Below are 23705 nucleotides of genomic sequence, written 5' to 3' on the forward strand. Positions count from 1 at the left end.
GTTATCCATTCGTTTGATGTGTTTGGGATTTTAATTTTGCCCTTTGATTAGGGACTTTCCTTTTTTTTTTATTTTCCTCGGAGTTCCATATTTTTGTGATTTTTTATTTTAAAAGTGTCAGTACTCGTTTATAATGCTTGCATAGTGTATATGCTCTTTACTATAAGAGACACTCGTAAGATACACAATGAATATTTAATCTAAAAATGCCATGGCAAATAAAGGCAACAGTAGTGTACCGCGGTTCAAATAAAGGCAACAGAAGTATACCGCTGTTCAAAAAAAAGCAACAGTAGTCTACAAAAGTTCAAAAAACATGCATCGATTGAGAGAAAACAAATCCGGGTTACAAAATAAAACCGAGGAAAACAACGAAACAACAGAACATTGAAGTGCAACAAAAAACAAACGGAAATGTAACATACATAGAAACGAACTATTAGATAACAACTGCAATATTCCTGACTTGGAACAGGGCATATTAAAACAAATGGTGAGCTGAACCTGGTTTTATGGTTAGCCAAACCTCCGCGCTTTATGGCAATTTTTAATATACCGCAAAAATAAAATAAGAAGAAAAGACGACGGGTTTGGTGTTGCTTGCTCAGTCAATAGTTTTCTATCTTATATTTTGATACTTATATCTGTAATTTGGTCGTGTTTCGTCTTTTGCAATGGTGTTTTCAGATTGCGTTTTGACTTTCGAATTTTGAATATACTTTAATGTCCCTTTGGAATCTTTCGTTTCTCTAGTAAGATATAATTACATCATTGCCAAATGTTATTAGCAAAAGCTGAATCAAAGTATACTGTCAGAGTACATTGGTAGCTTTTTTCTTACTTTTATGGCCTTCTTATTGTAGTCGTCATTGTTATTAATGAAGCAAGCAAATAACTTATTCTCATTTGTAATGGTGTATTAGTGTTTGTGATGTTAACCACTTTAAGATCTCATTCTTTATGAATATCAAATACATCAGATTTAAAGCCTTATTAAAAATACCATACATTTAATGTTAAATGCTGAGGAATTACCGAAAGAAAATAACTGTTTTCAATTTTTAGTTCCATAACTCCTTGCTTATATCTTCCCCTTAATGGCAAGAAATGAAAACAATACTTTATAACTTTCATCTGTCCCAAGAGCTTTTCTGGATTTACCTTCATCAGTTATCTTAATGTTTAAAAACCATCAACTGTTTACTTAAAATTTCATATAAATCTTCATCTGAACGATCAAACAAATCAATGTCTGACACTTTTCAATTGCCATACATTTAAATTTGGATAAATATCTTTAGATATCATGTAAAATACAATCTCTTGTAATAATACACTTTAAAGATCAATTATTTTATAATTTTGAACTTAAAATAGGCGGCAAAAATTATTTTCTTAACTTCAACAGATACAAACTTTTCTCAAAATTATCGACTCCCTATGCCAAAGTTATCCATAGATGGTTTTAAAGGCAACAGTAGTAACCACTGTTCGAAAGTCATAAAGAGAGAAAACAAATCCGGGTTACAAACTAAAACCGAGGAAAACACATAAAATATAAGAGGAAAAAAACGAAACATTAGAAACCCTGAAGTGCAACAGAAAACCAAACGACAATGAAAACACACAGAAAAGAACTGTAAGATAACAACTGCCATTTTTCTGACTTGGTACAGGACATTTTAAGATAAAAATAGTGGGTTCAACCTGGGTTTGTAGCTAGCAAAACATCCCGCTTTTAGGGCAATGTTAAATATAACAACAAAAGGACAACATTAATTAGCTAAAATACAAATAAATGGAAGAACATTAAGGTCCTATTGCTGATAAAGTAATTAAACAACCTAATGGAATCAACAGTTCCTGATGAAATTAAATACAGAACAGCGATTAAGACACACCAAATCATGTATATAAAGTTATTTTTATTATTCTGTTTAAAAAGTTATTATGAATAAAAATGTTAACAAGCCTCTCCATGACCGATCATTTAAGCACTACCATTAGTTGTCCCTTGCTTATGTGACGTCATACTTTATTCGTTTTAAAAAAAAATACAAATGAAGATACATAATGTTTAAATCATAAGCAGATATTCCTATTATAAACTCATATTCAAATGGTTTTTTTAAAGTAACCTTCTTGTATATAAATGTATTACTATCATTTCCGAAAACCTATTGTGTAGTTGTTTTATGAGTATATAACACACTATAGATAGATACAGTGTACTAAATAAGGAAAGGTGTCATGATGACTTTGGTCTCATATTTTTATTGGCGTAGCCCAATTCTGCACCAGCACTCACATTAAGTTCGGTTCCTGTGCAGAATGTTGCGTCAGCAGCTAAAAATAAACATGCTTGTCCAATTTCCTGTATTGTACCAAATCGTCCCAATAACTGAAAAAGAACACCCATTATGAATTATTAAAAACAACGATTATGTATAGTTAAATCATACCCAGCAGACAGAAAGCACTGACAGTCTTTCAGTTGGTCTTCTAATTTTTTTTCTTGTGATTGTTTTTCATGATCTAAACCGGCGCACCATATACGGAAAGCAAAACTTAATGGCAACGTAATGCAAGTTCGCATTGGAAGTGGATTTTTTTACATACGTATATGCGAAATACTAGTAATATGTCTCCCTAAAATGTGGAATTATCTGTGAGGCAAGTGTTACCAGAGAAACGGGAGTCAATAACTTTTTTATAATTCTAACATACCGGGTATTTAGTGTTATTAAAAAAAGAACCGGAAATATCGTAACGTTTAAAACGTTAGAAAAAAATAATGTTTGGTACATTAAAAATTAATCATTGGTACATTGAAAATAAATATATTTTTTTATTTTTTAAAATTTTTATCGAAATTTTTCCACATCGCTGGACTTAAGATCTTCAGCGCTGGCCTTATCGACTATATCGCTTGACCTTAAATATCCAGAGATAGAATTTACATCATCAGCACTTGTCTTTAAAACCCAAAATGCTTCATCTTACGAGACAAACAGAGCTCCGTAGTTTATCAAAACAACTCTAAATAAAGTTCAAATTTCCATTTATAAGTTTCTTGGTTTCTCTAACACAAATTACAGCATTGGTATACATCATATTAAAATAAATGTGCGTAACAATATAACATTTACCTGATTATTCTCAAAACCTTTCTTCATTTCCTCGGATTCTGGACAGGTTTTCAAATAACTCTCAAACAATGGAGTCCATATATTGCCTGGGGATATACTGAAAAACATAGATAAAGATGATATATGGAGAAGGACATAACATAACATTAAATCGTATGGAAACGTTAAAGCTGCAATGAAGTTGAACCGAAAAAAACAAAAAAACAAACAAACCATTCAAAACACCAAGCTTATTGTTTTTAAACAACTCATTAGTGATGTTCGAATTAAAAAATAATAATAAAAGGCCATGCCAAGTACGAAGTTATAAAGCATAAATGATTTGGTACCCGACATTCACAGATGTTTTGCCGAATACAGCAAAGGTAAACTTCCTTTGGTAGAAAATCATTAGCAGTCTGTAGTTCGACCAATTCAAAATTGTATGTTTACAGTTAATCTATAAATTAACCATATCAATTCTATGAATAATGAGCTGTTTTTCTTTTATTGATTGTTTAATATACGAAATTATAAAATAAGAAAGTTTTTGTTAACATTTACATACCTGTTTACTCGAACATTATATTTTGCTTCATCAATTGCTAGAGCTTTTGTCATCGAAGTGACTGCTCCCTAAAATATTTTGTTGATTTAGTTTTATATGCAATGTTAATAACTCACTGAAACCATAGACAAATATATATATATATCTTTGCTGAACCTAATTATGAGTAAACTGCAATTTTAATTTAAATTTATTTATTTCAGGAAGATTTAAACTTTTCGATCATGATGAACGATGAAAAATTTGTGTCACTTGAAAAGCGGATAGCGAAAGGTCACGTGTTGTTATTTCTAAATACATGTACATTAAATCCTTGCTTTTCAAACGATTCGAAAAGAAAACTAAGACATTTAACATTTTGTGTCCATTCAGTAATACTGTGGATTCATTTATTTTCGTGGATATCGATTTTCGTGGATTCAGTTAAAATTGTATTTTCGTGGGCAATTTCGTAGTTTTGCCAAATCTGTATACAAGCCGATAGAATATATGTATTTCGTTGAACACTTGAACTCGTGGTTCGCCGTCGCCCTCGAAATCCACGAAAATTATTATCCCACGAATAATAATGAATCCACAATATTTTATTTACCTTTGTGGCACAGTATGTGACTGCTTGACTCTGACCAATGGTATTAACCAAACTGCTTATATTTATTATACTTCCTTCAGTTTTCCGTAAATAAGGGAGTGCATACTGAAACAGATGATTTTTAGTTTTAGTTTCTTGTGTATAATTCGGGGTTTAGTATGACGTCCATTATCACTGAACTAGTATGCATATTTGTTTAGGGGCCAGCGCTGAAGGACGCCTCCGGGTGCGGGAGTTTCTCGCTACATTGGCGACCTTCGGCTGTTTTCTGCTCTATGGACGGGTTGTTGTTGCTTTGACACATTCCCCATTTCCATTATCAATTCTAACCATTGGTAAATAAGTGTTTGAGTCTGTTATTGTTTGAATTTGTCGCATGTTTGTAAGAAAGCAACTGTATCGTATTCAAATTAAATAAACCATAACAATGTAATTAATAACAATTTTATGGACGCCATTCTCATTTGGTTGACCAGTATGGAATATATGTTTCGTAGAGGACGACGGTTATTTTCTAATCATTGTAACCAATCTCTCGTCAATCAACTTTCACTGGGGTAAAGCTGATGACCGTAACTGCATTCACGGTCATCCCAAGATGTCGGACGAAAAATTAGGTCAGTATTTGTATTGTCTGTTAAGGTGTTTCTACATCATTTTCTTTACAAAGCATACTTTGATACGATGTAAATTTATAAAAGATTCACACGGAAGTCACAAATCTCTACCGAGGAATGTGTATAGAACGGGAAATTGGATTTGAAAAATTCGCTAAGATGACCGTAAATCATCTTTAAAATATTTTCAAGATGACCGTAACAGATAAGGATGACCGTGATTGGTAAAATGATGACCGTAATTTCGAAAGGATGACCGTAATTTATTAAGGATGACCGTAACTTTCATAGTATAACCGTAATTTCTAAGAAATATCCGTATTTTTATTACCTTTTTTGTATCAAATAATTAATCGTGTTGGTGTAAGACGTATTTATAAGACAACATTATCATAAAGGTAGACAAAAATAAGACGTGCTTCAAATACATGGTTCGTCATATGTAGCATCCAACTACCAGCCAAAAGATTTTTTTATTTCTGAGATTACTTTTAATTTTATATAATAAATACAGCTTTTTAAAAATGCCAAAAAGGCAATGGATGTACAGCCATTTATATTATATCGATTCAACTACCATTGCAGATGTTTTTTTTTTATTTCAGATACGTACATGTGTTATCAATTTTCCACTTGCAAGTTCACCTCATCTAATGTAGACACATCAAGATTTTATTCTGCTCTTCTGGAACCATACACATGGGCTCAATTACCGGATATTCATAATGTTAAAGGTTCATCTAAGGGAATTGAAAAATATGGCCGTTTTTACACACACATATCTATTAAGAGAACAGACAAACTGATGCATCTAGGAAAGTATTAAGGAGTGCGTACCCTTGTGTTGCTTCAATGCTAAACATATTGAAATTTTATAAAAATTCCACAGCCTTTATCCTTGTTCTATCATATTTGTCAATTTGATGACCGATGGATATAGGATTATTGCATACAGTACTAGCATTGATTTCCTTAAAACAAGTTTATTAATGTAGTTATTGGTTAAAACAAATAAAAATATGGACCAAATCAAGTACACCTTTTAGGGTGCGCTCGACTTTAGTTACTCTGCACGAGGTATTTTGAAATTTACAGGTTGGTTAGAACTGTTTGTAAAAAATAAACACTAGCACATCATAGAAAAGCAAGTGAGTAATCTATGTTTCAAATTTTATAACAAAAATCTCTTTATTAAAGGCTGTGGATTGTCTATAAGAATCTTGGTTTATTTGCCACAAAGTACTCTTTTTCTATTAAATGCAATGCAACAGTAAATAATAATGCTCTGCATCAAGTTTTCCCCTATTATATGTTTAAAATGGACTGTATCTATTATAATTCATTAATATATCTGTAGTTTTGATACAATTGATGTTTTAAAAAAAAACGTACAAAAATGGCTACAGAAGGGTACATAAACCTTAAAGCATGGCAGGACCTTTAGATATGTAAAATTTATATAAAGTCTATGTTTGAGAAAAAAACTAACTTACCTGGTTTTTGAGTTGCATTCTATTTTAAATATGCAGAAGATAGCAAAATAAACAGACATACGAGTTTCATTTGATACGGTCCACTCAGTTACACAGTAAAAATCACCTATTGTTTGCAGGTGTCTTTTGTCTCTAGTGTCCATTTAAATCAAAACTACTCACAACATCGATTATACTATTTACTATCATTTTCATATAAACTCAAAATACGCCAAATAATTAAAAAGAACTAACCGAGTCCCTATTGCGACAAACTCAACAGAACTTTGAACAATACATACAAATATGGATATGTCTTTCAATTGACGGTCATCCTTTTATATTTAGTCATCCTTTATAAATTCCGGTCATCCTTAACAATTTACGGTCATCTTTTAACCAATTACGGTCAGCCTTGTTATGAATCGCTAATCCTGTTACGGTCATCTCGATTACGATTTACGGTCATCCTAGCGAATTTTTCAAATCCAAATTCCCGTTTTATACACGTTCCTCGGTAGAGATTTGTGACTTCCGTGTGAATCTTTTATAAATTTACATCGTATCAAAGTATGCTTTGTAAAGAAAATGATGTAGAAACACCTTAACAGACAATAAAAATACTGACCGAATTTTTCAGCTGACATCTTGGGATGACCGTGAATGCAGTTACGGTCATCAGCTTTACCCCAGTGAACTTTGATCGACTAGATCACGATTTGCTTTTTCTTCTAGAGCACCTGAGATCACCCCTGTTCTTGGTGGAGTTCGTGTTGCTTAACATTATTTTCTTTTTCAATTGTCTTTTCTTTTTTTTGCGTTCTTTTGCAATGCAATTGTCATTTTGTTTTCGACTAATGAGCTCGAATATCCTTTTGGAATGTTTCACCCCTCTTTTATAACCTATACATATTTAAATAGTAAATACACGTACAATACAAAGCAAACAAACTATACAATTACCTTAGAAAAAAGGAAGTAGCTAATTAGATTCAGGTCAATAAGTTTTCTAAAATCTTCTGCCGAAAACTCATCAATAGGATGAGGAGGAGGATCTACATGTAAATATATTAAAAATATTATAAAGAGATTACAAATTTTAAAAATTATATTACTAGTATTTTATTCATTAGCGAAAACGTTTTGTTTTTATATCATCTTCGAAAATTTTACGGACGCCATCAAGCACGAGATGGTTGACAGTTATGGAATATCTGTTTCACAGATAGGATCCCGTTCTTTGATTCTCAAACGTTACACTTATCATCGAATCCGTACACACATGAGCAACACGGCAGATGCAGAATCTGCTTGTCCTTCCGGAGCACCTAAGATCGGCCCGCTTCTTTGTAGGTTTCGTATCTTGTGTTTTGAATGCTGTTGTTTGTCTTCTCGTCTTTTTACGGGTTTTTTTCATGACGCTATCAGTTTGTCTTCAACTTATGAATTTGAATATCACTTTGGTTACGTCTCCCTCGTATAATACATATTAAATCAAGTATTCAAAAATTTCTAATGGATACTGACAAAATGAAAATTAAACGGACGTTCATTCCGATAAAACAAAATCTGCTTATCAACAACTCTACTCTTTAATGAAATGCCATGACCAAATTTTATTTCAATGAAAGGTTTTCAATGCTCTTTTTGTTGTTGTCATAAAGCCCTGTCATGATGGTATTTTATATAATTGGTAATATCCGTAGTTACATATAGTCCCCTATCAAAAGTATGTTTCACTTCAATTTAAAATTCGAATATTTCTGAAATAAGTGCAAAATAGAATCATATGTTATAAACATGAATGTTTTGTTCACTAGTAATTTTAGCGACAAGGCTCCGTGTTGAAGACCGTACCTTTACCTATAATAATGGTTTACTTTTATAAATTGTTACTTGGATAGAGAGTTATATCATTGGCACTCATACCACGTCTTCAAATATCTATGTAGATGATATGCAGATAGTTTAGTCCTGGAATTTGTTTCGGATCACTCTGAAAATTTTGGGCCGTGCTCCTTAACATTTTCATTTCTAATTAGAGAGAACAAGAATTAAACAAGAATGTGTCCAAAGTACACGGATGCCCCACTCGCACTATCATTTTCCATGTTCAATGGACCGTGAAATTGGATAAAATTTTTAATGAGGCATTAAAATTAGAACGATAATATCAAAGGGAACATGTGTACTAAGTTTGATTGGACTTCAACTTCATCAAAAACTACCTTGACCAAAACATTTAACCTGAAGCGGGACAGACGGACGGACGAACGGACGAACGGACGCACAGACCAGAAAACATAATGCCCCTCTACTATCGTAGGTAGGGCATAAACATAGGGATTTTTGTGGTGGTCGCTGCAGAACATAACATGATTTAGTATAGAACCATTCGTCACAACTCGGTTGATTCCGTACCTTCGGATTCACCCGAGGATTGCTAATTGAGTATAGAACCATTTCGGGAAGAAACCATGTACACAACTAGTTTTTAACACTAGATTAATATTGTAAAGCATGATATTTGTTTGTCAATTCCATTTTTAGCTCACCTGGCCCGAAGGGCCAAGTGAGCTTTTCTCATCACTTGGCGTCCGGCGTCCGGCGTCGTCCGTCGTCGTCCGTCGTCGTCCGTCGTCGTCTGTCGTCGTCGTCGTCCGTCGTCGTTAACTTTTACAAAAATCTTCTCCTCTGAAACTACTGGGCCAAATCAAACCAAACTTGGCCACAATCATCATTGGGGTATCTAGTTTAAAAAATGTGTGGCGTGACCCGGTCAACCAACCAAGATGGCCGCCACGGCTAAAAATAGAACATAGGGGTAAAATGCAGTTTTTGGCTTATAACTCAAAAACCAAAGCATTTAGAGCAAATCTGACATGGGGTAAAAATGTTTATCAGGTCAAGATCTATCTGCCCTGAAATTTTCAGATGAATCGGTCAATCGGTTGTTGGGTTGCTGCCCCTGAATTGGTAATTTTGAAGAAATTTTGCTGTTTTTGGTTATTATCTTGAATATTATTATAGTTAGAGATAAACTGTAAACAGCAATAATGTTCAGCAAAGTAAGATCTACAAATAAGTCAACATGACCAAAATGGTCAGTTGACCCGTTTAGGAGTTATTGCCCTTTATAGTCAATTTTTAACCATTTTTCGGTAATTAAAGTAATCTTTTACAAAAATCTTCTCCTCTGAAACTACTTGGCCAAATTAATCCAAACTTGGCCACAATCATCTTTGGGGTATCTAGTTTAAAAAATGTGTGGCGTGACCTGGTCAACCAACCAAGATGGCCGCCACGGCTAAAAATAGAACAAAGGGGTAAAATGCAGTTTTTGGCTTATAACTCAAAAACCAAAGCATTTTGAGGAAATCTGACATTGGATAAAAATGTTTATCAGGTCAAGATCTATCTGCTCTAAAATTTTCAGATGAATCGGTCAATCGGTTGTTGGGTTGCTGCCCCTGAATTGGTAATTTTGAGGAAATTTTGCTGTTTTTGGTTATTATCTTGAATATTATTATAGATAGAGATAAACTGTAAACAGCAATAATGTTCAGCAAAGTAAGATCTACAAATAAGTCAACATGACCAAAATGGTCAGTTGACCCGTTTAGGAGTTATTGCCCTTTATAGTCAATTTTTAACCATTTTTCGTAAATTTAAGTAATCTTTTACAAAAATCTTCTCCTCTGAAACTACTTGGCCAAATTAATCCAAACTTGGCCACAATCATCTTTGGGGTATCTAGTTTGAAAAATGTGTCCGATGACCTGGCCATTCAACCAAGATGGCCGCCACGGCTAAAAATAGAACATAGGGGTAAAATGCAGTTTTTTGCTTATAACTATGAAACCAAAGCATCTTGAGCAAATCTGACAAGAAGTTAAATTGTTAATCAAGTCAATATCTATCTGCCCTGAAATTTTCAGATGAATTGGACAACTGGTTGTTGGGTTGCTGCCCTCCAATTGGTAATTTTTAAAGAAATTTTGCCATTTTTGGTTATCTTGAATACTATTATAGATAGCAATAAACTGTAAACAGCAATAATGTTCAGCAAAGTAAGATCTACAAATAAGTCGACATGACCTAAATGGTCAATTGACCCCTTAAGGAGTTATTGCCCTTTATAGTCAATTTTTAACAATTTTCATTAATTTGGTAAATTTATGTAAATGTTTACCAAATATAGTTCTCTGTTACTAATGGGCAAAGTTACATCACCATCACCAAAATACAATTTTGTCATGAATCCATTTGTGTCCTTTGTTTAATATGCACATAGACCAAGGTGAGCGACACAGGCTCTTTAGAGCCTCTAGTTAATATGTACAGCCGATTCAACCTGTTATGAATTTTTGGGTTACACTAAAGACCTGAAAGTGGACCTGAAAAGACCTGAAAAGACCTGAAAATATACGACTAAAATTATTCAAATTGCAATAACTTTTTTATTATTGGATGGAATTTCTTCAAGTTGGAATTTTATTAATTGTAAATATTCATATTTCATTAAAATTTAATTTTTTTAAATTAAAAACAATTTATTGATGCCAAAAGTTGGACCTGAACGGAGAAATGAAAAGACCTGAAGGGACCTGAAAATCTGTGTCGGACTAATTCTAACTACAATAACTTTTATAATATTCAATGGATATCTTTCAACTTTAGATTTTGTGAAACTAAAAGTTAGTTGTAATGATAAAATTTAAAAAAAATATATGAAAAATACCATTTGGGTGTGAAAACTCGGAACTGAACGGAAAATTAAGTAACATAAATTTTCCTGGAAAGACTGCGGTCAGATTTATTCAATATCTTTAACTGTATAGGAAAGGTATACTATATCATTGAAAATATAAAGAATTTTATCGAAAATATAATGGTTGGGTTACAAAATTCGGACCTTTTCGGTGAAATAAAAGACATGCATGGATTATAGGGGTAGTTGTATTTAAACTCGCAAAACATTGTTTTCCTATTTGTTTCTATTTAAGACAAAAGTCTATCGAAGAGTACGAATGACTTTATACATGTATTTATACAGGAACATATTTGAAAACATTAATATATATTTTATTCTTATTCTATATTAAAGCGGGTCGTAAACTGCTTTATTTATAAAATGAAAGTATTAGTATTGCTTCCCCATAAACCATATGTAATTCAAAGAGTTCGTCGATTGGAATGTTTTAATAACATGAACGTGTGCCAGTTGTAATTCACACCTTGTATTGCTATTAGGTGATAATTGGATCATTAGTCTAAATAAACATTTCACTTTAATCTTTTAATTGGATTATCACTATATCTGGTTACACGAACTAAACATTGCTCTTTCACCAATTCAAGTATAAAGTTTACAAATTAAAAATATAAGCATATATCAAATAATCAGTGAATTCAGAAACTTTGAATCGTTTTTAGTCAGAATAAAAATATTCAACAAAGTGCGTAGTTTTCAACGTTATTATATATCAGCATGTCTCTTGCATTGCCATTACCTTTGCTCACTGAACACACCAGACTAACACCATACCGAGACACTTTGCAGACACAAGACCAAAACGCTTTGCAGGTAATATTTTAAAGTCATACATATATATTGTTTATCAAACAGCATGTATTCATTTCAGATTTGTATGCCCCACCTACGATAGTAGAGGGGCATTATGTTTTCTGGTCTGTGGCTCTGTTCGTCCGTCCGTCCGTCGTACCGTTCGTTCGTTCGTCCCGCTTCAGGTTAAAGTTTTTGGTCAAGGTAGTTTTTGATGAAGCTGTTATATATATATCCAGGTTCATTCAGGACTTCATTTTTCATTCACAAAGTGCAGGTTCCAGACTTGGGACACCACAAAAATTGTGACGGGGTTATCGTAGTTTAAAGACACCAAACCTTTTTCTGAATTATTTATTTCTATGGTATATTATGTCTCTTTGACTTATAAGTTTTGACATCCGAGTTTTGATTATTCTTTGGTATCTTCCGTCTTTCAGTTTTACTTGTATCAGTTTTGCGTATCATATTAGTATCTTCCGCCAATAAAAATTAGAGATGTGGTGTGATACCAATGAGACAGATCTCTACAAGAGACCAAATGACATCGAACATGAAAAGTTATCAACCATATTTTTCGTCTATGTTTATTATTTTCGTTTAAAAAAAAATGTGGAATTTTAGGCTCATTCAGATTTTGAATTTTCCGTTCAGGTCCGAGTTTTGACACCCCAACAATATTTTTTTTTATATTATCATTACATTGAACTTTTTGTGTCACAAAATCAAAAGTTGAAAGATATCCATTTAATATTAAAAAATGTTATTGTAGTTAGAATTAGTCCGACATAGATTTTCAGGTCCCTTCAGGTCTTTTCATTTCTCCGTTCAGGTCCAACATTTGGCATCAAAAATTGTTTTTAATTTAAAAATATTTACAATTAATAAAATTCCAACTTGAAGAAATTCCATCCAATTATAAAAAAGTCATTGCAATTTGAATAATTTTAGTCGTATATTTTCAGGTCTTTTCAGGTGTTTTCAGGTCCACTTTCAGGTCTTTAGTGTAACCCTGAATTTTTGTAAAATATTTTCTGGAGAATTTTAGAAAAGGTAATAAAATTGCTTCTCCACGGCGCTCACTGCTATATCATATAGATAATTTCTATATATTATTAGGAGTATAAGCATAACGCGATAATAATTGTCCTGTACACGGATAGTTATGAAAATATTGATTAAAAGTTAAAAACCAGTAATCTTGCCTATGAATGAATTGGTGGATTAGTGGCACGTTCCTTTGTTTGTTCATATGAGTTTGTAGTGGATGCGGATGTGTATTGTATATAGCGCATTAGCCATCCTACTATGTAGGAGTGCGCCAATCTAGAACGGCGATTCATACATGTTGAAAGAAAGTAAGTCGGTCCGATAACGGAAGCAATATCCGGACGCCTTATTGGTGTCAGACCACCAATTATAAATCCCTATCTGTTCAACCAAATTTTGCAATTTTCACAGCTTTCTAAAATGTTTACCTTAAGTTTAACTTCATAGAAACCAGGTATATCCTGAATTGCACATGTTTCAGCTTTCTACATGCCAATTTTCAGCATACCTTTAAAGCCTTCTAACAAAATAAATGACCTTTAAATAGAAGTACTCCAAAACAAAAACCTGGTTTTCTGGAAATCTAAAATTAGCATACTATGGAGCGCATTAATCCTCAATTTTTAATGCAAACTCATAGACAAGTAAATTTTGGCTCAAAATGATCTAGATATATTTATCTTTCACCAAAAGTTTCATTTCTGCAAATTTGTTTGTTAGTTTAAGTAAACAAGGACACCAAAAGCACTATTTTGTGTCAGAGTATGTCTACTTTTACATACGTTCTAAATTGGACGGAGTAATTGGTGGTCTGACACCTTTTTAACGTTTTTCTCCCAAAATAACACAAACTGAATAATCGTGAGTATGGATGACAAATGCGACTATGCATGGTACCAATAGGACACAAAGGCATGATGATTAATTTATTGCGGAAGAAAGAGAAGCAACACACAAAATGAGGTCTTCTCGTTTAATAGTATAGAAGATTGTCTCCGAAATATTATTAATTTTCATTAGTGTCACAAAATATAACATTAGCTGATAACAAAAATACTCACGTGTTCCGACATTATTGATTAAACAATCTAGTCTACCATACTTTTCAATTGTCTTCTCAACTATATTCTGTTAAAAAAATATATCAATGCCAAATTACAATCATACCGATACTTTATGTCATCTTGCTTAGTTTCTTCAGAGACGTATATATGTCTCTGGTTTCTTTTATTACCTATTTTGGCATCAGACTTATACTTTGGCCTTTGTAAGTCTTGTATGATTTTCAGTTTAGTTCATTTGTTTGTTTTGGAGTTTAGAATGACGACCATTTTCACTGAACTAGACTACACATTTTTATTTAGAGCCCACCTCCGGGTGCAGGACTTTCAAACTGCGTTACAGACCCATTGGTGGCCTTCGACTGTAATCTTCTCTTTGGTCAGGTTGTTGTCAGTGTCTCTTTGACATATCCCCATTTGCATTCTCAAGTTTATCAAAATAAAACCATACAATAAAACATTAAAACTAGAGGCTCTAAAGAGCCTGTGTCGCTCACCTTGGTTTATGAAAATATTAAACAAAGTAAGCAGATGGATTCATGACAAAATTGTGTTTCGGTAATGGTGATGTGTTTGTACATTTTACTTTACTGAACATTCTTGCTGCTTACAATTATCTCTATCTATAATGAACTTGGCCCAGTAGTTTCAGTGGAAAATGTTAGTAAAAATTTACAAATTTTATGAAAATTGTTAAAAATTGTCTATAAAGGACAATAACTCCTAAAGGGGTCAACTGACCATTTCGGTCATGTTGACTTATTTGTAAATCTTAATTTGCTGAACATTATTGCTGTTTACATTTTATCTCTATCTATAATAATATTCTAGATAATAACCCCAAAACAGTAAAATTTCCATAAAATTACCAATTCAGGGGCAGCAACCCAACAACAAGGTTGTCCGATTCATCTGCAAATTTAAAAGCAGATAGATCTTTACCTAATGAACAATTTCAATTCTTTGTTAGATTTGCTCTAAATGCTTTGGTTTTTGAGTTATTCACCAAAAACTGCATATTGCCCCTATGTTCTATTTTGTAGCCGTGGCGGCCATCTTGGTTGGTTGACCAGGTCACCGGACACTTTTTTTAATTTAAATACCCCAATGATGATTGTGGCCAAGTTTGGATTAATTTGACCCAGTAGTTACAGAGGAGAAGATTTTTGTAAAAGATTACTAAGATTTACGAAAAATGGTTAAAAATTGACTTTAAAGGGCAATAATTCCTAAAGGGGTTAACTGACCATTTCGGTCATGTTGACTTATTTGTAAATATTACTTTTCTGAACATTATTGCTGTTTACAGTTTATCTCTATCTATAATAATATTCAAGATAATAAACCAAAACAGTAAAATTTCAGGGCAGATACATTTTGACCTGATGAACAATTTAACCCCCTGTCAAATTTGCTCTAAATGCTTTGGTTTTTGAGTTATAAGCCAAAAACCACATTTTACCTGTATGTTCTATTTTTAGCCATGGCGGCCATCTTGGTTAGTTGACCGGGTCACCAGACACATAATTTTTAAACTAGATACCCCAATGATGATTCTGGCCAAGTTTGGTTAAATTTCGCCCAGTAGTTTCAGAGGAGAAGATTTTTGTAAAAGTTAACGCCGGACGACGGACGACGACGGACGCCGAACGCAAAGTGATGGGAAAAGCTCACTTGGCCTTTAAGGCCAGTTGAGCTAAAAACGGAACATAAACAAGTTGTTTCATTGCAACAATTTTGCCTCTAGTCTGATCAAGGCATCTGCTCATGTTCGTCTCTGTGTTTACTATTTGGTACATTTATAATCATTTTACCTTGATGTCAGGTTCTTTCGTGACGTCACCATATATGAAGCATGACTCTCCTGGTCCCCTAGAATTCAAATCTTTTTCTGTATGTTTACCTTCTACTTCTGTGAATAAAAGGGTCTTTTGTCAATGATGCGACCATTCCTGTCATGTCATAAATGAGACTCAAAACTTTTATTATATGAATGTAGAAATGAGGGTAATACAATTTTCTGGTTTAAAAAAAAAATCTTATCCAATTCTTACTCTGTTACCATTCTGTATCCATATAGTCATATATTCTGCCAATATAGGCACACCTTCAGTAATAACTCTAATATATATCCAATCACCAACAGAATTATAATAGTCTGTACACAACACAAGTATGTCAATATATTCCTTCCCCAGTATCACACATCAAGTCTTATTTATGGAATTTAAAAATATATTTTCTTTTGAATAATAATAACTTACAGTCTACACACAACTACTTCTGAGCTTAATTTGACTTTCTTAAGTTTTTCTGTCCAGTGTTTAGGAGTTTGTACCATTGAATATGCAGGTTATATAAGTGTTCTACAAGCAGGTTCAACATGCAAGCTAATAAAGCTAATAAATCACTAGTTTGAGTGCAAGCACAGAATTTCACAAGGCAGTACTATGGGTTAATTATCACATGGATTACGTTTGTATCCACACTAATGTTAAATAGTTATACCATTCTAAGACATTGCTGATGTATATATTCAAAAGATTTGCTCTCTCATGAATAAAAGAGATAAGAAAGTGTTCAATCGAGACCTCTTTATTACAAATGTTGCAGGTGACAGATGGCTAGAGAAGATGGAGAGGAGGGAAGTGGATCGTAACCCTTGGCCTAAACGAAGATGCCCTCTTAATTATCAATCATCTTTCCACTCCAGTAGGTATAAATTTTCCTTGTCATCAATTTTTTCCATTGGAATTTTCCAACAGGATATGTTAATTTTTTTTTTACTAAAACATAGACAAAAATAAACAAGTTTTTTTTTTTTTTTTTAATTACGCAATTTTTAGAATTGTGGTGGGGTGGAATATGATCTTAATCAGGACTATGGGATCAGGTGTTTTTTAAGCTCGGGATTTCGTGTTTAACCCTTTCGGGATCCGGGATTCCTCCTTCGAATTTCGGGATGTCTGGAATTAAATTTCTTTAAATTCGGGACATTGAGATTTCATGTTTTTAGCCGGGGTTTTCGGGATCAGGACCAAACTACCACCATCTAGTATGAAATAGTAGCACGTATGGATCTTCACTAGCCAAGGGTTACGATAGGAGGGAAGTGGATCGTAACCATTGGCAAGCGAAGATTGCACGTATGATGCTTTGAAATATTTGGCACTATACAATGCATGCTCGGACATGGTAAATAAAACAATGCTGGAGACAATGTACTGATTGCAAAAGCCTTAATATATCCATCTTGACGTTACAAGGTTTATGTTCATAACATATATAGAAAACTAAGGCACCGACCACTGTATTCGGCATCTTTCCAATTTTTAGGATAATTTTTCTACTAATTAAATTGTTTGGTTCTAGTAAATTTCTTGAAAACGAATTTGTTTTAAAAGAAAAGTGAATAAAATTATTTGTTTCCATAAAAAACTACAGAAAAAAAATAAAGCCACTTACAGTTTCAAAATATAGAACATGTTCCTTGAATAAAATGCTCCTCAACCCAACCTATCACCCTACCGCCTGCACACACATACACAACATGGTCGTTGTCCTAATGTATTGTTAAATATCAAAATCAATCTATTTTAAAAGTACTCGCGTAGAACCAAATTTAAAAACACCACCTTTGTAAATCAATTGAGGTCAGGATGATGACTTATTTTGCTTGCCGTAAAATTCTTTGTTTACAAACATATCACGGTTCTATAAATACACGATATACACCAGCTTACTACATACATGTAAAAATAAAATATAGAATCCTTACCATCATTTGAACAGAAAACAACCTGTGCACCATTTTCAACTGAAAAAAACAAAAACAAACATAAGAGTTAAACTAAATTTTAATGCCACTGACTCACCCGGCATATCCCAAGGTAGGCAAATGCATGCAAACACTGAAAATTACCGTTCATCATATTTACTTCGTCGATGCAAGGCCTGTTAAATGTTTAGCCAATAACATTACAAACTGAACCTACCGAAGACCTCTACACATCCTTTTCCAATTCCTCTTGAGCCTCCTGTCACCAACGTTATCTTGTCTTTATAACGAAGACCTGCCATACTTCAAACAATTGAATTTAGAAAGTATGGAAACTCATCATGCTCATAATTGTTAACTATAAAAACTTTGGATTCAGTGAGATTGACTTTAAATAGTTATCAAAAGTACCAGGATTATAATTTTATACGCCAGACGCGCGTTTCGTCTACATAAGACTCATCAGTAAAATTACCTCTGGTGAACTCCAAAAAAAAATTTAAATTTTGGAAAAGTCCAGGTCAAGACACTATTTCAAATGAAATGTTAAAAGTTTCACAGAGTTATATGCAAGATTCACAGGCACTTGTCTCAGATTATTTCCCCTATATACAATACTATAACACTATTATATATTATATAACCATTATATGTGTTCTATTAATGAGGTATATAGGATTATTTTTTTCTGAGACAAGTGCCGGTGGAAAGATCGCTTTTTAATGCCATTCTTCTATCTGGCATTTATCCCAGTTACAAATGGTCTGAGAGCTACATTACTCCTAAAGTATATTCAAATCAGATAACCAACAGAACCCTGAAAATTACAGAGGTATTGCCATCAATAATAGTCTTGGCGAACTTTTCAATACCATGCATTCTGTATAACTGCATGACTTGATAATTTTTTTTCTGATAACAATATCATAAATAAAACTAAAATTGTTTTTTCTAAGAAAGCTTGCACTTCGGATTTGTACTAAAATGTCTCAAAGAAAAAGATGTTAAAAGAGACAAAGGTATTACTAACTTATATGTATGTTTTGTAGATTTTCGCAAGGCCTTTGATAAGGTTATCCATATTGGTATGTTATACAAATTATTACAACATACAAATAATGGTATTTTTATAACATATTGCAATCTATGAATAGTATTTGCAAAGTGTGTGTTAAAGTAGAAGACAAAATAACTGATTTTTTTAGATATAATGTTGGTTTACGACAAGGTGACGTTTTGAGTCCCACATTGTTTAAATTAAACGATTTATTAATGATTTGCCAGAGATATTATCAAACAATTATGATGATGTCAATTTAAATAGTGAAAATAAACCACGTCTACATTATGCTGATGATCTTGTATTACTAGTAATATCTGACTCAAAAGAAGGGCTTCAGAGGAGACGTGATACTTTGTGCACATTCTGCCAAGATTGGTGTATGGAAATAAATGTGAAGAAAACAAAGATTATTATATTCAATAGGAGTGGTAGACTTCTTAATGAAGATTTCAATGAAGGAAATAATTCTATCGTATGTGTTAAACAATACACATATTTTGGCAAAGTCATCCAAAATACTTGAAATTTTAATGAAGCCAGAAAACAATTATTCCTAAAAGGTCAAAAAGCCAGTGTTGAAATCCTTAAGTCCTCCTATTAAAACTCTTTTGCATTTATTTAATCACTGTATAAATGCCAATTGTAACTTATGGTTGTAAAAATTGGGATGTTATTAACATTACTCCTAAAAGGAATTCAAAATTTTATCCCTTTATGACATATATAAAGATTGGGAGGTCGAGAAGCTAAATTTAAAATTTTGTAAGTATATTATTGGTGTTACAAAGATATGCACACATGTAGCAATCCTGTCTGACCTGGGTAGATATCCCCTTTATAATAAGTATCATACCATGGAAAACAGAAAAAAAGGAGAGTACTTTTCTGTACTCCAGATCGGACATCAGGAAATTGAATTTAATGAAAATTATAAATGTATATTTAAAAAGACATGAAGAAAATTCACCAAGCATTTCTAAAAGAAATTAACATAGTTAATGCAGTCTCTATATTTTATAGTTTACAATGCAGGCAGACGACGTTATCATATCAAATGCGAGCAAATCTCCTGACTTCCTGAATAGAAACCTAAAAGTATCAAATACCAACATCAAATCCCGTGCATAACTATCCATAATGATCGAGACCAAAAATTGAATACGCCAGTAGCTTATGGGATTCACACACAACAGAATACAAAAAAATAAGCTAGAAATGGTACAGAGACGTGCCTGTTTTGTATGTAACAACCACCACAACACCAGTAGTGTTTCATCCAGGATAAACAATCTCCAAAAGAAAAAGAAGAAGAAGAATATCTGCAATACAAACAAACTTCTAAAAATGACATAACATTGAAATATAACAATAACCATCACTGAGTAATAAACAACTTTGACTATACCATCAAGTCTCAACGATTTCGTCTATAGTGTAAAGCCACACAATATTCGTCTGTACCATAAAGCCAAATCAACGATTTTCTGAACCATAAAGCCACAACAGCTTAGTTTGTAACTTAAAGTCGCAACAGCTTCGTATGTATCATCAATCCGCATTGACTTCATATGTACCGTACAGTCACAACAACTTCGTCTGTACCATCAATCCGCATTGACTTCGTATGTACTGTAAAGTCACAACAACTTCGTCTGTACCATAAAGTCACAACAACTTCGTCTGTACCATAAAGTCGCAACAAATTTGTCTGAACCATACATCAAACACAATTCTGTCTGTTCCTTAAAGTCGCAGTATCTTCGTCTATTCCGGAAATCAAAACAACTACATCTGTACCGTATAGCTAAAACAAGTTCGTCTGTACCATAAAGACATAACACGTTGACTTGACGGTAAAGTAAACACACCTTTGTCTTTACAATAAGGTATCATACAGCAAAAACAACTTCGTCGGTATTAAAAAACCATACACATTTTGTTTTTATCATCAAGCCAAAACAACTTCGTTAGTGCCATCAAACCAAAATCACTTTGTCTTCATCGTAAATACACGACAACTTCGTCTGTAGCATCAAGTCATAACAACTTAACCGTTAGGCAAAAACAAGTTCGTCTGTACCATAAACTCGTTGATTTCCGTCTATACCATAACATCATACAATCTTTGACTTAACCGTAAACAAGTTATTTTTACCATAAAAGCACAACAACTTCTTCTGTATTTAAACTCCCAACAACTTCGTCTTGATCATAAAGGCACAACAACTTTGACTGCAACGTAAAGCCAATATAGCACCATCTGTACACTAAAGCCCAAAAAACTTCTACTGTACAATAAAGCCATGTATACATGTTTGTACCATAAAATCTCAACAACTCCGTCTTTTCCGTTAAGTAACAAAACTTCGTCTATACCATAAAGCTATTTTTGTCTCATTCATAAAGCAAAACATTTTCGTCTGTACTGTAAAGCCATATCAGCTTCGTCATAACAATAAAGTCACGTCAACTTCGTTTGCAAAGTAAAGTCACAGCAACTTTTTCCCTATCGTAAAGTTACAACAAATTCATCTGTATAATAAACTCACAACACATTCGTATATAACATAAAGTCGCAACAATTTCGTCTTTGCCGTAAAGTCCCAACAATTCGTCTGTACCGTAAAAACACATCATTTACGTTTGTACCATGAAGTCACAAAAACTTCGTCTGTACCATAAAGTCACGGCAAGTCCGTCTGTACCTTCTAGACAAAACAACTTCGTCTGTACAATAAAGATGCATCAACTTGTCTGTGCCGTAAAGTCACAAAAACGTAGTCTGTACCGTAAAGCCATAACAAATTCCTCTGTACCTTAATGCTACAACAACTCCGTTTTTTGCATCAAGCCAAAACAACTTCGTCTGAACCATTAATTAACTACAACTACTACTGTAACGTAAAGTAGTTTCGACTTTACCGTCAAACTGAAACAATTTTGTCGGAACCATTAATTAACTACAACTACAACTGTATCGTATAGCAAACACAACTTCGGTTGTATCATAAAGCCATAACAACTTCGTCTGTATCATAAAGTCACAACAAGTCCGTCTGTACCTTCTAGACAAAACAAATTCGTCTGTAAAGTAAAGTTGCATCAACTTGTCTGTGTAATAAAGCCACAACAACTCAGTCTTTATCATCAAGCCAAAACAACTTCGTCTGAACCATTAAGTCACAACTTCGTCTTTACCATGAGTTCACAAAAACTTTGTCTGTACCATTAAGTCACAACAACTTCGTTTTTACAATGAAACCAAAACAATTTTGTTTGCATCATAAAGCAAAAACACGTTTGTCTGTACCGCCGAGCCACAACCTCGTCAAAACAATATAGCCACAACAACTTCGTCTGTCAAGTACAGTCACAATTTTGTGTGTACAAAAATTCCAGAGCAACTTCCTGTGTACCGTAAGACACAACAACTTCGTCTGTACTGTAAATTACAATAACTTAATCTATAGCAAAAAGCTCAATTAACTTTGTCTGTACCTATAAGTCACAACACATTTGTCTGTACCATAAACCCCTGACAATTTCGTCGGATACATCAATGCAAAACAATGTTGTCTGTATCGTTATGCTACACCAACTTCGTCTAAACAATAAAGACATAACAACAACGTCTGTACAGTAAAGCCAAAACAGTTTCGTTTGTACCATGAATCCACAACAAATTCGTCTGAACAATGAAGTCACAACAACTCCGTCTGGACCATTAAGTCACAAGAACTTCGTCTGAACCATGAAGTCACTACAACTTCGTCTGAACCATTAAGTCACAAGAACTTCGTCTGAACCATGAACCAACAACAACTTCGTCTGAACCATTAAGTCACAACAACTCCGTCTGAACCATTAAGTCACAAGAACTTCGTCTGAACCATGAAGTCACTACAACTTCGTCTAAACCATTAAGTCACAAGAACTTTCGTCTGAACCATGAACCCACAACAATTTCGTCTGAACCATTAAGTCACAAGAAATTCGTCTGAACCATGAAGTCACAACAACTTCGTCCTAACCATTAAGTCACAAGAACTTCGTCTGAACCAAGAATCCACAACAACTTTGTCTGAACTATGAAGTCACAACAACTTCGTCTGAACCATGAAGTCACAACAAGTTCTTCTGAACCATGAAGTCACAACAACTTCGTCAGAACCATTACGCCACAATAACTTCGTCTGAACCATTAAGTCACAAGAACTTTGTCTGAACCATTAAGCCACAACAACTCCGTTTGTAGCATAAATCAAACATGATACTGTCTGTACCCTAAGGTCACAACAACTCCGTCTGTACAATAGAGCCAAAACAACATCGTCTTTAAAGTAAATCCACAACTTCGTGTGTAAAGTAAAATCACAAAGTTACAGTAATTTTGTCTGTACCATAAGGTTTCAGTAACCTTGTCTATAACGTAAAACCAAAAACAGCTTCTTCTGTACAATGAAGTCAAAACAATTTCATTTGTACCATAAAACCAAAAACAACTTCGTATGTACCATCAGTCAAAATAAATTTGTGTACGATAATGCCACATCTTCGTCTGTACAATAAAGTCTCAACAACTTCGACTTTGCCGTAAAGTAAAAACAACTTCGTCTGTACCGTGAATAAAAAAAACTTCGTCTGTATCGTAAAGTCGCAACAACTACATTTGTACGTGTGTACACTAAAATGACAAAAACGTCGTCTGTACCATAAAGACCAAACAACATCGCCTATACTGTAAAGCTAATACAGCTTCATTTTAAAAAATAAAGCCACAACAACTTCGTCTGTAACGTACAATCGCAAC

General features: G+C 33.4%; 1 protein-coding gene across 2 annotated transcripts; it reads right to left on the minus strand.

Annotated features, from left to right (window-relative positions):
• Positions 1 to 1912: 1912 nt before the first annotated feature.
• LOC134685638 (17-beta-hydroxysteroid dehydrogenase 14-like) lies at positions 1913 to 18166 on the minus strand. Of its 2 annotated transcripts, none has more exons than XM_063545573.1 (9): positions 18050 to 18166; positions 17833 to 17871; positions 15869 to 15963; positions 14055 to 14121; positions 7341 to 7432; positions 4289 to 4393; positions 3697 to 3764; positions 3150 to 3246; positions 1913 to 2401 (listed from the first exon to the last, which is right to left on the minus strand). In XM_063545573.1, the coding sequence occupies exons 1-9, from the start codon at positions 18132 to 18134 to the stop codon at positions 2249 to 2251; spliced, it is 801 nt and encodes a 266-aa protein (XP_063401643.1). In that variant the 5' UTR covers positions 18135 to 18166; the 3' UTR covers positions 1913 to 2248. The 2 variants fall into 2 exon arrangements, with proteins under 2 accessions (XP_063401643.1, XP_063401642.1); XM_063545572.1 differs by having other exon boundaries at positions 15869 to 15966.
• Between the last annotated feature and the right edge of the window lie 5539 nt (positions 18167 to 23705).

This window comes from Mytilus trossulus, chromosome 9 (genome assembly GCF_036588685.1).
Source record: "Mytilus trossulus isolate FHL-02 chromosome 9, PNRI_Mtr1.1.1.hap1, whole genome shotgun sequence".
Taxonomy (NCBI): Eukaryota; Metazoa; Mollusca; class Bivalvia; order Mytilida; family Mytilidae; genus Mytilus; species Mytilus trossulus.

Excerpts from the sequence above, each read along its gene's own strand:
- LOC134685638 (XM_063545572.1), bottom strand. The coding sequence starts at position 18,134 with ATGGCAGGTCTTCGTTATAAAGACAAGATAACGTTGGTGACAGGAGGC. Across the intron at positions 15,967-17,832 it reads TGTTTTCTGTTCAAATGATG|AAGTAGAAGGTAAACATACA; the intron begins GTAAGGATTCTA and ends TTTTATTCACAG. Across the intron at positions 14,122-15,868 it reads CGAAAGAACCTGACATCAAG|AATATAGTTGAGAAGACAAT; the intron begins GTAAAATGATTA and ends TTTTTTTAACAG.